General features: G+C 44.0%; 1 protein-coding gene across 1 annotated transcript in view; it reads right to left on the minus strand.

Moving 5' to 3' along the window:
• CAMTA1 (calmodulin binding transcription activator 1) overlaps positions 1-14,270 on the minus strand; it is an 895,524-nt gene that overhangs the window by 16,956 nt on the left and 864,298 nt on the right. The window contains 8 exon segments of the mRNA XM_082665985.1: positions 609-629; positions 2,365-2,436; positions 3,611-3,857; positions 4,350-4,537; positions 9,343-9,866; positions 10,291-10,606; positions 10,855-10,933; positions 11,635-11,831. Coding sequence (XP_082522111.1) covers positions 609-629; positions 2,365-2,436; positions 3,611-3,857; positions 4,350-4,537; positions 9,343-9,866; positions 10,291-10,606; positions 10,855-10,933; positions 11,635-11,831 — 1,644 coding nt within the window.

The following is a 14,270-nucleotide window of genomic DNA, read 5'->3' on the forward strand; positions in this document are numbered from 1 at the left end:
AGTCTGGGGACAGGAAGTCACAGAGAAGCGCTTTGCTCACAAGAAGGCGACTTACCATCAGAGGGACAAGTATTCCTCAGAAAATCCCTGTGCCTAAGTATCTCTCTGCATGTACGAGGTGGAGTGAGGAAAGGAAACAGACACAGGGCCCTTCTGCAAGAATCCTGCTTAGTCTTATCTGACCCGCCTGACATTTGCATTTGGCCAAAAGTCTTTTAAGACAAGGACGCTGCATCCTACAGCGTTTCCATCGCCTTGACCCGTGCGCTCTGCATAGTCAGAACCTCCCGGGCCACGGTGAAGCACGATGGGAAAAAGGGAAACATCTTCAGGGGCTCACAGGGTTCACGGCAATTGTTCTGGACGGATTGTTTAGATGGACACTGGCCAAGAAAATGTCCAATGACTGTTACTGCTGAAACCCACTGCGACGGCATCACCACGTGGTCCCCAGAGGATAGATGTGCTGTGGTGAGGTGGCCGGGCGAGGGGGGTATGCCTACGGAATGACCGTGCCATCTTAATGGCCCCTTCTTGTAGCTGGTGATGGGTGTGAAGTGTGTGACTCTGGTGGAATGGTTTGTGAGAGGACTTGGGTGTATCATTACCTTCAAGGCTATCCATGTCAGCTTGGGGGAGAAACAGAAAATACAAGATTAATGTTAGATTGCCGAATAGAAGGAAATGAAAAACCAGAACCAGAACCAATGAAACTCCCAACCGAAAAAAAAAAAAAAAAAAGGAAAAAAGGCAACCTGGCTATCTTCATGCCTTCCATCTTCCAAAATACTTGTCTTATATTTGTCAGTATTTTTTTTTAAATGCCTTCCGACTTTCTGGTTGTAGCCAACACTTCTTTGGGAGGGGATTAAAAAAAAAAACCAAACTCACGTTTTGGAATTAATACCTGCTGAAATCACAGACTTGAAACTTGATTCTGAGTATTGCTCGGGCTAACAGCAAGCCAGGATGGTTCCCTGCTGTGGGGCTACAGGGACCGTGGTGTCAGCGTTTACACAATAAACCTTCATTTCCTGGGATCACGAACTCAATCGGCTATAAGCTAAAGAGGCTCCCCGCCCCTCACCGTTAGAGCTTAATCCTAAAGAAACTTGAGAACATGGCAACCTGAATCAGACAAATGCTAGAAATAACAAGAGAACAGAATCCTGGATTTCTGTGTGGCTGGTATACATTCCTTAAACAAAAATGTAAGACCTACCGAAAGCACAACCTAATAAAAGGTTCTAGAATCTACTGACAGGACCGAGTTTTATTGTATGAACCGGTCAGAACTCAATTCGGCAATTTTTAACATTTTATCACCACCTAGGTGGTTAGAAAGGTCTAATATTTACTCAATCTCTCTGAGCCTCAGCTTCTTCATCTGCAAAATGGAAATAAAATTGTTGACTTCAGGTATTTTTGTAAGGAGAAAATGAGATGATGAGCATAAAAGATCCAGGACGTGCTAGGTGCTCTCTTCCCCACTGACGGGAGCTACAAGACCCTGCAGGTAGTTTCAGAAATAGCAATACTGCACGAAAGAGTAACTCCGATACTCTTCCTGCAACACTTAACTAAGGAATACAAAACAGTCTGGAATACAAAACGGTTTAAGATATTCTGGGCTTCTTCAGATTTTTACAATTCTTCATTTTAAATCGGATAAGAAGAAGCCAAAAGGAAAAACCGCTAAGGATTATGTAATGTATATAATTCAAGGTCAACGATAACAATTAGTATTTACCTACTCCAATCACCGTATTAAATTCCCTTGAGTTCTTTAATTACTAAATAGTTTATAGGTAAAATGACTGAGACACAGAGCCTTATTTCAGACACAAATAACTTCCTCTGTATCAGACCAATGCTGCAGGCAGGTGATACCACTAAGAGGCCAACGATCTGAATAAAAATTATTTTGCGCCATTAGTTGCAGGTGGCTTTTTGTTTGCTTGTTTTTGTTTTTTTCCCTTCTGGAACATTTCCCTTTGGTGTTTCTTTTTTTTTTTTGCGGTACGTTGGCCTCTCACTGTTGTGGCCTCTCCCGTTGCGGACCACAGGCTCCAGACGCACAGGCTCAGCGGCCGTGGCTCACGGGCCCAGCCGCTCCGTGGCATAGTGGGATTCTCCCGGACCGGGGCACGAACCCGTGTCCCCTGCATCGGCAGGCGGACTCTCAACCGCTGCGCCACCAGGGACGCCCCCCTTTGGCTTTTAATCAAGGCAATTCAAAGTCAGTCTTTGGATCAGGCACTGGATGTTGTGCTCTTTGCCAAACCACACACCAGACCCCCCCAGGCCTGTTTGGATGCTGTGTGAATAAGGCACGTTCCCATGGCGACCCAGAAGCTGGCTCACCTGTTTATATTTTCTGTAACAACGCTGAATGACAGCTGCTGCCACTTCCTGCTGCTCCCGCAAGGGTCGGCCCTTCAAGGGAAAGTGAGGCAAGAAAAGAAATAATGATGTAGTATAAAGAATGCAACTGTCCCAAGACTTAAATGGAATCATGACTCATTTAATTGACTTTCTCAGAACTGAGACCAGAGGTTTACCAAAATGCAGTGATAAGTTAGTATCAGGATAAATTAAAAAAATGAATTTACAGAATAACTCTCTGATTATTCCTGCTTCTAAACAGAACCATCATATTTGGATGTTAGGAGGCCTAAAACAATATTCATTTTCAAAGTATTTAAAGAATTAGGTATTGCACTATTTGCCCTTATAAATTTCTGCTCTCTGCTGTCTTTCCTAAGATAACACCAAGTCCTCTACTTTTGTTTTTATTCATTTATTTATTTATTTTTGGCTGCATTGGGTCTTTGTTGCTGCGCTCGGGCTTTCTCTAGTTGCGGCGAGCGGGGGCTACTCTTCGTTGTGGTGCACGGGCTTCTCACTGCGGTGGTTTCTCTTGCTGCAGAGCATAGGCTCTAGGTGCACAGGCTTCAGTAGTTGTGGCATATAGGCTCCGTAGTTGTGGCTCTCGGGCTGTAGAGCGCAGGCTCAGCAGTTGTGGTGCACGGGCTTAGTTGCTCCGTGGCATGTGGGATCTTCCCGGACCAGGGCTCGAACCCGTGTCCACTGCATTGGCAGATGAATTCTTAACCACTGCACCACCAGGGAAGTCTGGGTCCTCTACTTTTGGATCAATGATCGATGGCTCGTAACACCTTCTTAAGGAGGTCAGAGACTCCTCTGAGAAACTGTGGAAGGCTCTGGACCCTCTCCCACCAAAAATGCACTTTACCATAAAATTTTAGGACAATCAGTCACCAGGCCTCCAGCTAGAAACCCCTGTTCTAGGTCATAAATTCCTTGTGGCAGAGGTGTCAACTTACTTTATATTAATTAGATAATAAATATCCATTATTATTACCAACAGTCAGTTCAGATGGTGACAACCATCACACTACTTGTCAGTTTTACTTCACTAAAGCTTCTGACAATTATTAATAATCTCATGGGACCTAATTAATAATGTCAAATAACAATTCTATTGATTCAGAAGAAAAAAAAAGAAACAGCATATGTTTTGGTTTGAACGACTCTGACTTTCCCGACCTTAAGAGTGTCACCGCATCAGGACTCTGTTGTCTTTTACCTTGTACTTCCGGAAAGCTGTCTGGACAAGCCTGGCCGCTTCGTAGAGTTCTCTCTGTTCGTGATCAGACAGAGTCAGCTGAGCAAATTCATTCTCCACCTTCTCACTGGTAGACGCACTCAGGAATTCAGACCAGTCTGCGGCGGAGGGAAGGCTGGGTTTCTCGAAAGCTATTTCACTGACCGGTGAGCCTACAGGGCTCAGGCTGGTATTAGAAGAAGGGGTTAGAGGCTCGTTATATGCACTTCTGAAACAAGAGGAGACACAGGGGAGAGAGGCTGGTGATTGGTTTGCAGGATGCATTGCACGCTGGTCAACGAGACAAGATGGTACCTACTGTGGACCATGAGGAATATGCCTTCCCTCAGTCCAGAGAGCTGCTAAGCAGACTCTGAATGTCCTTCCATCAGTAACTTCACACTGAGCACCTGTTATGAGTTTAGTACTGTGCTAAGTACTATATCCACTGAGTCCACTATCCAATCGTGAAACTTCAGCTGAACGGGCGGGGGAACACCAGGATACATCATCTCCTGCGCTCGGACGTGGGAAGAAAAATCACGGGAGAGGTGAGGACATGAGGGGCCCTTGGAAGAGGCAATGGAACTCGTCTTAACGCTTCCTTCCTTCCTTGACAAGGCCCTTCATTACACGGAACTCCTCCGATCCAGTGGGCCTACAGAGCCTCCACGTAAACCCAGGAGCTCGCCCTGGGGAGTGGCCCACGAACACTACTGACCTGATCTGGGCGGCGTTTGGCAGATGGTCCGCGTCAGCTAGGTAACCGGCCAGCCAGCTCATCGTACTGCTGATGGTGGCCGCGTCTGTCCTCTCCAATGCCGGGGACTCGGTGGGCACAAAGTTCTCCTGCTTGATCCGCTCAGGGGTGGCTTCGATGATGTGCTCTGCCAAGGTCATCATGTTCACCTGGGGCCCAGAGGTCACAGAACACTCAGGTCAGGGTGGCACCTTAGAGGTTATCCAGGCCTACCCCCACTCCCCCCACCGTGGAAAGAAAGAAAGGGGAGAGGGCGGGCTTACACCTCAGTCCAGTGCCCTCCCATCTCATCGTAAGGTTTTCCGATTCACGTGAACGTGCTGAGATCCCAGATCTGATTACCTCCACATCACAGTTTGGTCCCAAACCTTAAGTCTTCGAGAACGTCTGGCTTGTGCCCACTCTCCACTCTCAGCTAGGATCAACCAGTTAAGGATGCTATGACTGGGCAGTCCTGGTCATATTATTGTAGTGACACTATTGGTTACCTGACCACCATCACCCCATTGTGCCTTGCCCAGAGAACCCCAGTTTTGTAGAGAGCAGCAACGAGCCAACGTCCAAGGGACAGCTCGTGACTGATACGAGCCAACTATCCTAATCCCCTTCTTGGTTTCCCACCTTCCGTGCACCAAGGAGGGGAGGATCCGTGACCCACTTCTGGACAGGAGCCTGCACAGAAGTCTGCTGGGTGGGCTGTGGGCAAAGCTTTTGCTTTCCTGATGAAAGGTATCGATGCACCTGGCCCTTTCCCCCTCCTCTTCCTGCTCTGACTACAGATGAGCTCCAGAAGCTACATTACAACCATAAAGCAACAAGCACGAAGACGAAAGGCAAAAGAACAGAAAATCCAGAAAAAATCCTGGTCCCGGATGGCATTATTGAGCAACTGAACCTCTGAACTTCTGTGAGAAAAATAAGTCATTTTCTTATTAAACCCCTGGAGTTAGGTTGCTGATACCTGCACCCAAAATACATTCCTAATGGATACATTTAGGAATCCTCAAAACTAGTCTGGAGTAGATATATTTGGTCAGAATCAGAGATATGACCTTGTTTTTAAAAGTTTCCTTGCACATCTCTTGAAAATGGAAGTTGAAATATAGCAGTTTAAGTTTTTAAGTGAATTCAAAATGTTCTGAAAGGATCTATACAAAAATGACAAAATGCTTATCTTACACCATGCGTGAACCTGAAAAACGTTATGCTAAGTGAAAGAAGCCAGACACAGAATATGACAGGTTATGATTCCATTTATACAACATTTCTAGAAAAAGCAAAATTCTGGGGGAGAGAAATCAGATCAGTGGTTGCCCAGGGCTGGTATGGGAACAGAGGGTGACTGCAAAGGGGCACAGGGAACTTTTGGGGTGTGATGGAAGTGTTCTAAATGGGACCGCGATGATTGCACAGCTGTATAAATTCACAAAAGTTCATTACACTGGGCACTTAAAGTGAGTGAATTTTATGGTATGTAAATTACACCTAAATAAAACTCTTAAAAACACTTATCTTGGATAATTTTCTAAATTTTCAACAAAGAACAAGAATTATTGTGACAGGAATAAAAATGAAAACATTTAAGGAAAAAAATATCACAGCTTTTCTTTTCCTTTTATATTGGCTCTCTTGGTTTGTGAGTCAAACAGGAGGAGGTAAGTCCTACCTTGATTTTTTTTCATGAAAGTATTAAAAAGTGGAATTTCTTGAGACTGAAGGTTATAACTATCTGTAGTCACTCCTCTCCCAAACCCTCTATTTTATAAACACGTGTCAGTGTAAGAAAACCTTAATATCATAATAAATGCAACATTTTGAGATACCAAGTACCTGATTTTTCATTGTGATAGCTACAAAAGGCAATGGAATTTAAATGACTTTCAGGTTTTTTATTCAAATGATGTTGGGTTTTTATTTAAATTCTCTTTGGGTCCTAGTATATAAGCAGTTTTCATAAATGGTCTTGGATATCTAAAAAGAACACTGATATGTGTATATATATATATATATATATATATATATATTTTTTTTTTTTTCCGGTACGCGGGCCTCTCACCGTTGTGGCCTCTCCCGTTGCGGAGAACAGGCTCCGAACGCGCAGGCTCAGCGGCCATGGCCCACGGGCCCAGCCGCTCCGCTGCATGCGGGATCCTCCCGGACCGGGGCACGAACCCGTGTCCCCTGCATCGGCAGGCGGACTCTCAACCACTGCGCCACCAGGGAAGCCCTGATATGTATATTTACTAGGTGTATTCATACATCTACATAATTATATATATACCATACATTAAATATACATGGTCAAACTTTCTAATTGTATTGTCAATATTTTCATATCCTCTTCATACTTGAGCTGACAGATTTTGAAACAATTGTGTTAGTCTCACACTATGATTATAGTTATGGTTCCACATTTCTTCAATCTTTACTTGCTTTAATATTTAGAAGCTATGTTGTTAGGTGCATAATGGCTCATTACAGTCATATCGTTTTGACAAATTTTATATATATATATATATATATATATATATATATATACACTATTTACCTTACCTGTACTTTTTATCTTTTTTCTTTTTCTTTTCATTTGTCTGTTATATCTTTACCTATCACATCATTTTCATTCTTTCTGTTTCATTTCATTTAAATTCTTTTACAAGCAGCATATAGTATATTTTGCTTCCTTTTTTTTTTTTTAACCCAATCTGAGAATCTTTTAATAGAATTAACAGTTTCCAAAGTGGGAATAAGTCATGTTTGAAAATATTCCTATAATACTATGTTATAGAGTATTATTTCTGTTGTTGCTTTTTTCTTTATTACCATTACTGAACTTTTCCTGAATGGGCCAAATTTTCTTTTTTCCCCCTTAAATGACATAGAAATTCTGTAGCCTGTTTTAACACTACCTATTAACTTGACATTTCTAACAAGCATATTTCAGGCTACACATATCTATCAATATAATAATTGGAACAAACTTTGATTTTCCCTGGACAGGGGAACTGCTTTGATACACTTTTACCTTCCTTTCCCTACCTCCCTGGTTTTGTTAAAACAATTTAGAATCTTAGTTCTAGGTTATTTTTTGAAACATTATTCCTCTTTTATTTAAAGAATTGCTTATTGTGCAACCACACTATCAATAATTATTCAGAGATATCAGTATTACTGGTTTTACTGTTCACTCCTCCATGAACTCTGGCTTGCCATTTCTTGAATTATTTCATTAATTTTAATTGTTAATTTTTTCATTTGGCTAAAATGCTTCTTTAGACTGCTGCTTTTTCCATAGGTATGTGGTCTTAAATTAGTAAAATATTCTCTGAAGTTTCAGTGAAAATATAAAGTAGATTTTTTTTTAGGTTATTTTCTATTTCCTGCATCAACTGTTTCAGTAAGGGCCAGTTGCTCTAAAGCTGTGCTATCCAATGGCTTTTCAAACTTAAATTAATTAAACTTAAGTAAAATTAGAAAATCAATTCCCGATTCGCACTGAATACATTTCCAATGCTCAGTACCACACATGGCCACTGGCCACCATATTGGACAGGGCAGACATAGAATGTTTCCATCACTAAAGAAAGTTCTGGTGGACAGCACTGTTCTAGACGCTCATCTTAGTTCCCCTCTTTTAAGCTGCTGATTTTCATAGTCTGGTGATTTATTATTATATGTTTATATTTATAAATGTTGTTCTAGATTGCTCAGAATTAATATCTAGTATGGGCTCCATCAGAAATTGTTTAAAACAGGGCTTTAACTATGGCAGGTCAAATCCAGCTAGCTAACTGTTTGTGTAAATAAAGTTTTATTGGCACATGGCCCACTCATTTGTTTAATATTGTCTAAGGCTGCTTTTGTGCTACAAAGGCAGACTGAATAGTCATGACAAAGTCTGTCTTGGCCACAAAGCCTGAAATATTTACTATTTGGCCCTTTCCAGAAAAAATGTGCCAACCCCTCATCTCAAATATTATTTGATTTCCTGGGGAAGGCCTCCCCACAATTGCAGTGGTTGGTGGATCAGTAGTGCGGTGCCCACCACGCACCAGGGATGGAAACATACTGGTAAGCGTGCATGATTCTTGTCCTGTGCTAAACAGTAGGGGCTGGTAGGAAGGGTCCCCTGGGGTGCAATGAACAGGAGTGTTTTAGCAACCAGACCTATCTAGGAATGCTGTCTGGGATACGAGATCCCCATCATTTCTACAGGCACAGGTGCCCTAGTGAATTTCTTATGGGAGTTTTCTCCTTTTATATTTGTTTTGGATTCTATCGATGGGAAGAGGGAAAGAGAGGAAGTCAGACACATGTTCTGAGGATGCTCATTTTGTCCTCCGCATAGAGTATATTTTAATTAATGGAATTTGCTTGTTTAAGAGCCTAACCTCAAATTTACTTCAGTATGTATTCTCTTAATCTATAACAACTGTGATGCCCTAAAAGGATCCTGGATTTATCATAAAAGCAGTCAATTATCAGCTTTGGGGATATTCCACTGCACCTCATGAGAGCCTCAGACGATATATGCCTTTACAGGGGCTAGATGCTTGTTGTGCTTATCAAATCACTTACATCATTCAAATTCTACCCACAGGCCTCCTGTTTTAGCCATTATCAGGCTGTGACTCTAACTACTATTTAAACAGCAAAATCAGTCACCCTGGATGCAAGGAGGGAGCAAAAGACTTATTGTAGGAGTTTTGAGGAGCTAGTACAAGGCTCTACTGAGATCTGGGTCCCTGGTATTTAGGCCCTGTTCACAATGCTTGACTCACAAGTGAAAATGTGGCCCAAGTAAAGAAGACACGCCAAAATTCTTATATATAAGCCCAGACTTCGAACCCTTCGCCAGTGAGAAAATGACATGACCTCTGGAAATTGGCAGTAAAGACCAAGGAAGCTAGGACGGATGGACCAGCCTCTGCAGGTTTACCTTCCCCACGCTCACCTGTATGTCATCCATGGGTTGTGAGCACTCCTCACTTTCTGCACTATCACGGTAGGACCCCAGCTCTGTGTTCACCACCTCTCTGTTAGCCATCATCAGGACACTCATTGGTTCCCGTGGACGCACCTGTGAAGGTGTTGCATCCTTTCCTACACTGGTCCCCTTCGGATTTCCAGTCACCTGTACTGTAGACACACCAATGTAAAGATCTTTGGAATTCCACTTTACTACCGGCTGAGATCCAGAGGCTTGGAATCCTGCAGTCTCTGGAGTGGGAGGGGAGATTTCCCGGCTGTAGTCCCTCACTCCTTCACTGGGGCTGATTGTCTCGGGGACAGACTGCTTAGAACTAGGGCTCTGCTTCCTGATATTTGGCTGTTCCAGACTCAGTGCAGTGGAAAGCAGCTTCTCCTGCCTTGCCTGGAAGTACTCAGGGTTCAATTTATGCTTTTTGGGAGCTGGATAATCTTTGTGGCTCTCACTGCTGTAGTAATTAGAGGGTTCAGACCGAGGTCTTCTCAGCTCTGAAAAGTACAGTAGAAAGGATAGTCAGGACAGGCGATACAATTAGGAATCCTAAAGAATTAACACTTTCTCTATGCCTGAGAGACACAAAGTGCAAAGCCAGAACTCAAGACATGTCCCTAACATTTCAATATTCCCCAGCAGCACATACTATATTCAGATAATCCTCCTCCAAAATCTGTAGTTCTTTCTTGCACGAACATAGATTTTTTTTTTCTACTTTCTGCAGTTTTGGGGTGGGATGGGCCGGGGGAAGCACTAGGCATTCTAATAACTAAAAGGAAAATTAGAAACACTAAAAAAAAAAAAAACCCCAAACCCTTAAATGTACGTGCATATCCTATGGACTTTTCTGAGGGTAGCTGCACGAAAGCAAAAGGGAAATCTGCCAAGTTCTGGGATGTAATCCTTTAAAATGTTTACCTGGATTGGTACTTGCAATGACGGTGACTCCTTTGGGTATTTCTGGGGAGTGGATTGTTTCGCTGTGCCACTGGGTCATCCAGCTCTCTGCACTGGGTTCCTCACTTGCAGGACAGTGGATTCTGGGGTTCTGGCCAAGCTGAGCCTGCTCGTCCCTCTGCAGGTGCTCCAGACACTCTGCTAATTTCACATGACCCCTTGACCTGGCAATTCCCAAAGGCAGCCTTCCTAGAGAGTCCGGAATAGAGATAGCCCGACGGTCCCACTTGTACAGCACGACAGCTGCTTCTAAGTGCCCGAGAGCACATGCCCACATCTGAAAAAAGAGAGAGACAAAGCGAGCTTCCTCAATACGAGGTAAAAAACATATTTGACTTTTGCCACTGCTGCCAATTGACTAATTGGTCCTTGGCACCGATCTCAATGGGGCCATAAAACGTTACCATTACAAAGTAGCTGTGACACGTGTCGTATGTTCAACGAGGGATAATACAAAGGGAACCAAGCGCATCCCTACGCCAGCCTAGAAAAACAGTTCGGGGAATAAATGAATCCATTTCTTACCAGAGGAGTACAGGAGAAGTGGTCCACATTCAAGGGGTCAACCTCCAGTTCCAAATCAATGCTATCTGCATGCTTTGTGCTGGAACGAACAGCACCAGAAATTACCGCACAATGAATCCACGTTAAAAAATACCAGAACGTTATGAAACCCACAGAGATGAAACCAAACTGGGCGTCTCACATTCCTGGCGTGAGGAAATAGAGTCCCAGACTCCCTAGGGCGCTCTGGGCTCTCTGTTTTGCCAGAGGTTCAGGGGAAATAAAAAGTCCAATGTTGGGCTTCCCTGGTGGTGCAGTGGTTGAGAATCTGCCTGTCAATGCAGGGGACACGGGTTCGAGCCCTGGTCTGGGAAGATCCCACATGCCGCGGAGCAACTGGGCCCATGAGCCACAACTACTGAGCCTGCGCGTCTGGAGCCTGTGCTCCGCAACGAGAGAGGCCGCGACAGGGTGAGGCCTGCACACCGCGATGAAGAGTGGCCCCCGCTTGCCACAACTAGAGAAAGCCCTCGCACAGAAACGAAGACCTAATACAGCCAAAAATAAATAAATAAATTTATAAGAAAAAAAAACAAACGTCCAATGTTTAGTTCAGCATCTCACTCAGGACTTCTCGGGCAGAAGTTCATAGAACTTCTTGGAACTGTCCACAGAGAGAGCCCTTTGCTCTCAGGCTACCACGCTCCCCGAACAGCCAGATTTCCCTCCACCACTGGACACCCTAAGAGGAACGCCTGCTGAGGGGTGAGGATGACAGCGTCCGTCTGGCCCCAGCCTTACCGCCATTTGATCAGGGTCTGGATGAGGGTGGCGTAACCCTGGGCTGCGGCCAGGTGGAGGAGGGTCATTCCACGGAAAGTCTTTGAGTGGATCAGATGCTTGGACTTTGCCCAGCAGGCCCGGCTCATCATCTTCTCGCACACGACAACCACGCGGCTCTCAAAGCAGCTCCCCAGGGTCCCAGGGCCAGACGCGCACTGTAATGAAATGGCACATGTTCCGATCGGAGGACCAAAGGCCCTGTACCAAGTCAGTATTTGGATGCCGGGGTGGGAAACCAGTGCGTTATGATTTGCAGCGGAAAACGGGAAGCATGAAGCTGAAAATAAGACATCTCGAAAGGGAGAACAGAACGTGCTGCGTCCAGCTCAGCGGCACATGTCCGCAGCCGGGCACACAGTAATTTTCTGTAACTGTACGAACGTCAGAGTCTGTCTGCTGCAGCTGACACTCTGACTGTGAGCTTCGTGCTGATCCAGCTCAGGGAAAGTATATACTGCTAAAAAGAAACGAACAGAAAACGTGGCCCCAGCCTCCCAGCTGAAGTAAACACTGCAGGCAGTAAACTGTCAGGGGAGAGTAAGGCAGGGTAACTTATGCTTCCACCACCGGCTGCCTGGAGCTCCTGACTCCCCTGCTCCTTCTGAAGGAGAATTAAGTCACTTAGATGGGGATTTTTCTCCCTAAAGAAGCACTTAGAAATATCCAGTAATACATTTGCAACAACATGGATGGACCTTGGGGGCATTACATTAAGTGAAATAGGTCAGAGAAAGACAAATACCGTATGATGCCACTTACATGCGGAATCTTCACACACACACACACACACACATACACAAAAGCCTCCTGACTTCATAGATACAGAGAACAGCCTGATAGTTGCCAGAGGTAGGGGGAGGAGGTGGGAAAAATGGGTGAAGGGGGTCAAAAGTTATAAACTTCCAGTTACAAAACAAATAAGTCCTGGGGATGTAATGTACAGCATGGCAACTATAGTTCATAAGACTGTACTGCGTACTGGAAAGTTGCTAAGACAGCAGATCTTAAAAGTTCTCGACACAAGGAAAAAAAGTTTGTAACTATGTGTGATGATGGGTGTTAACTAGGCTTATCATGGTGATGATTTGGCGAAATGTATACAAATACCGAATCACCATGTTGTGCACCCGGAACTTACATGATATTATATGTCAATTATATCTCAATTGAAAAAACAGATTTTAGGGCTTCCCTGGTGGCGCAGTGGTTGAGAGTCCGCCTGCCGATGCAGGGGACACGGGTTCGTGCCCCGGACCAGGAGGATCCCGCATGCCGCGGGGCGGCTGGGCCCGTGGGCCATGGCCGCTGAGCCTGTGCGTCCAGAGCCTGTGCTCCGCAACGGGAGAGGCCACAACAGTGAGAGGCCCGCGTACCGCAAAAAAACCAAAAAAACAGATTTTAAAAAATCCAGTAATAATCCAGGCCTTTATATAAAACAAAAAGGACACTGGGGAAGGCGTGAGAGACCTTGAAATTTAAGCGTTCTTGCTAACCACAGAGGCACACGAGAAAGAGAAATGCACTCATGTTAGCCACCTGGCTTTCTTCTCTTTTTCGTAAAAGGAGGTTGTGAAAGAAGACAAATAAAATCAAAGTTACGAACCTCAACGGCTTATCTGAGTCTCTGCTCCAGCACTTTTATGTTTCACAACCCCCCGCCCCTGCCCCACCCCGAATAAATGGCCCTTCTGGTCTAATTCTCCTCTCTGGTATTATTTTAAAGGTATTTTGTCCAGTTACAAACCCCATGAAATTCAATTACTACAGAAACACTGTTGCTCCTCATTGTTTTTTGTTTTGAAATCTGGAAAAAAAAAAACGCCTGCAAAAATAAAAAGGCAGAGGACGGTTAATGTCACCCTCACTAGAACTGTCGTGACATGTTTAGAGGAGCACAGCCGGGCAACCCCGACCTTCAGCAGAATGACCTTGACTCGAAAGGCCCAGACAGACACATTCAGGGGCACACGGAAGTCACTGGGTAGTAAGCAAAGAGGGAATTTCTTTGCATTAACAAAAACATCTCCACCTCTGTCGCATAAGGTGGACACAGATAGTTATCGAAGCCAGCTTAAACTGATGAAAGAGCGTTCAGTAGCAGCCAATGTGGGATCAGACAATAGGCCAGTTGCCAGGTAGCTGAGTTATAAAATGGCACTACTCTCCGTTCCGTTTATGCAGCCTTTGTTGGTGAAAGAAAAAGGATTTCGTGGGAATCTCTTATTTTAGCCATGAGATAGATAGCAAATAATGTTTACTTCTTTTTATAAAACAGTAGTATCAGGTGGACAGGAAGCCTTAATAATATTTTCCTTTGTGCCAAGTCTTTCCTTTTGCACTGATTTCTGAAGATAAGGAGAGAAATAAGAAGGAAATTCCCGGAAAAAGGTTAGTTTCGGGGGTGTGGTACCGTATGCTTTGTTTTCATCTATTGTGATGAAATAGATGCGTTTCATCTATTATTAAAAATATTACTAATATTTGATATTTACAAGGATCATAAAACTCCAAATGTTCACTTTAAAATATAATTGTTCAGAAAAAAATCAACATTCATCTTGAAGAGAAAGAGGGGGAATTATTTGAGGTTTTTA

The sequence above is a fragment of the Grampus griseus genome (genome assembly GCF_964374135.1).
Source record: "Grampus griseus genome assembly, chromosome: 1".
NCBI lineage: Eukaryota > Metazoa > Chordata > Mammalia > Artiodactyla > Delphinidae > Grampus > Grampus griseus.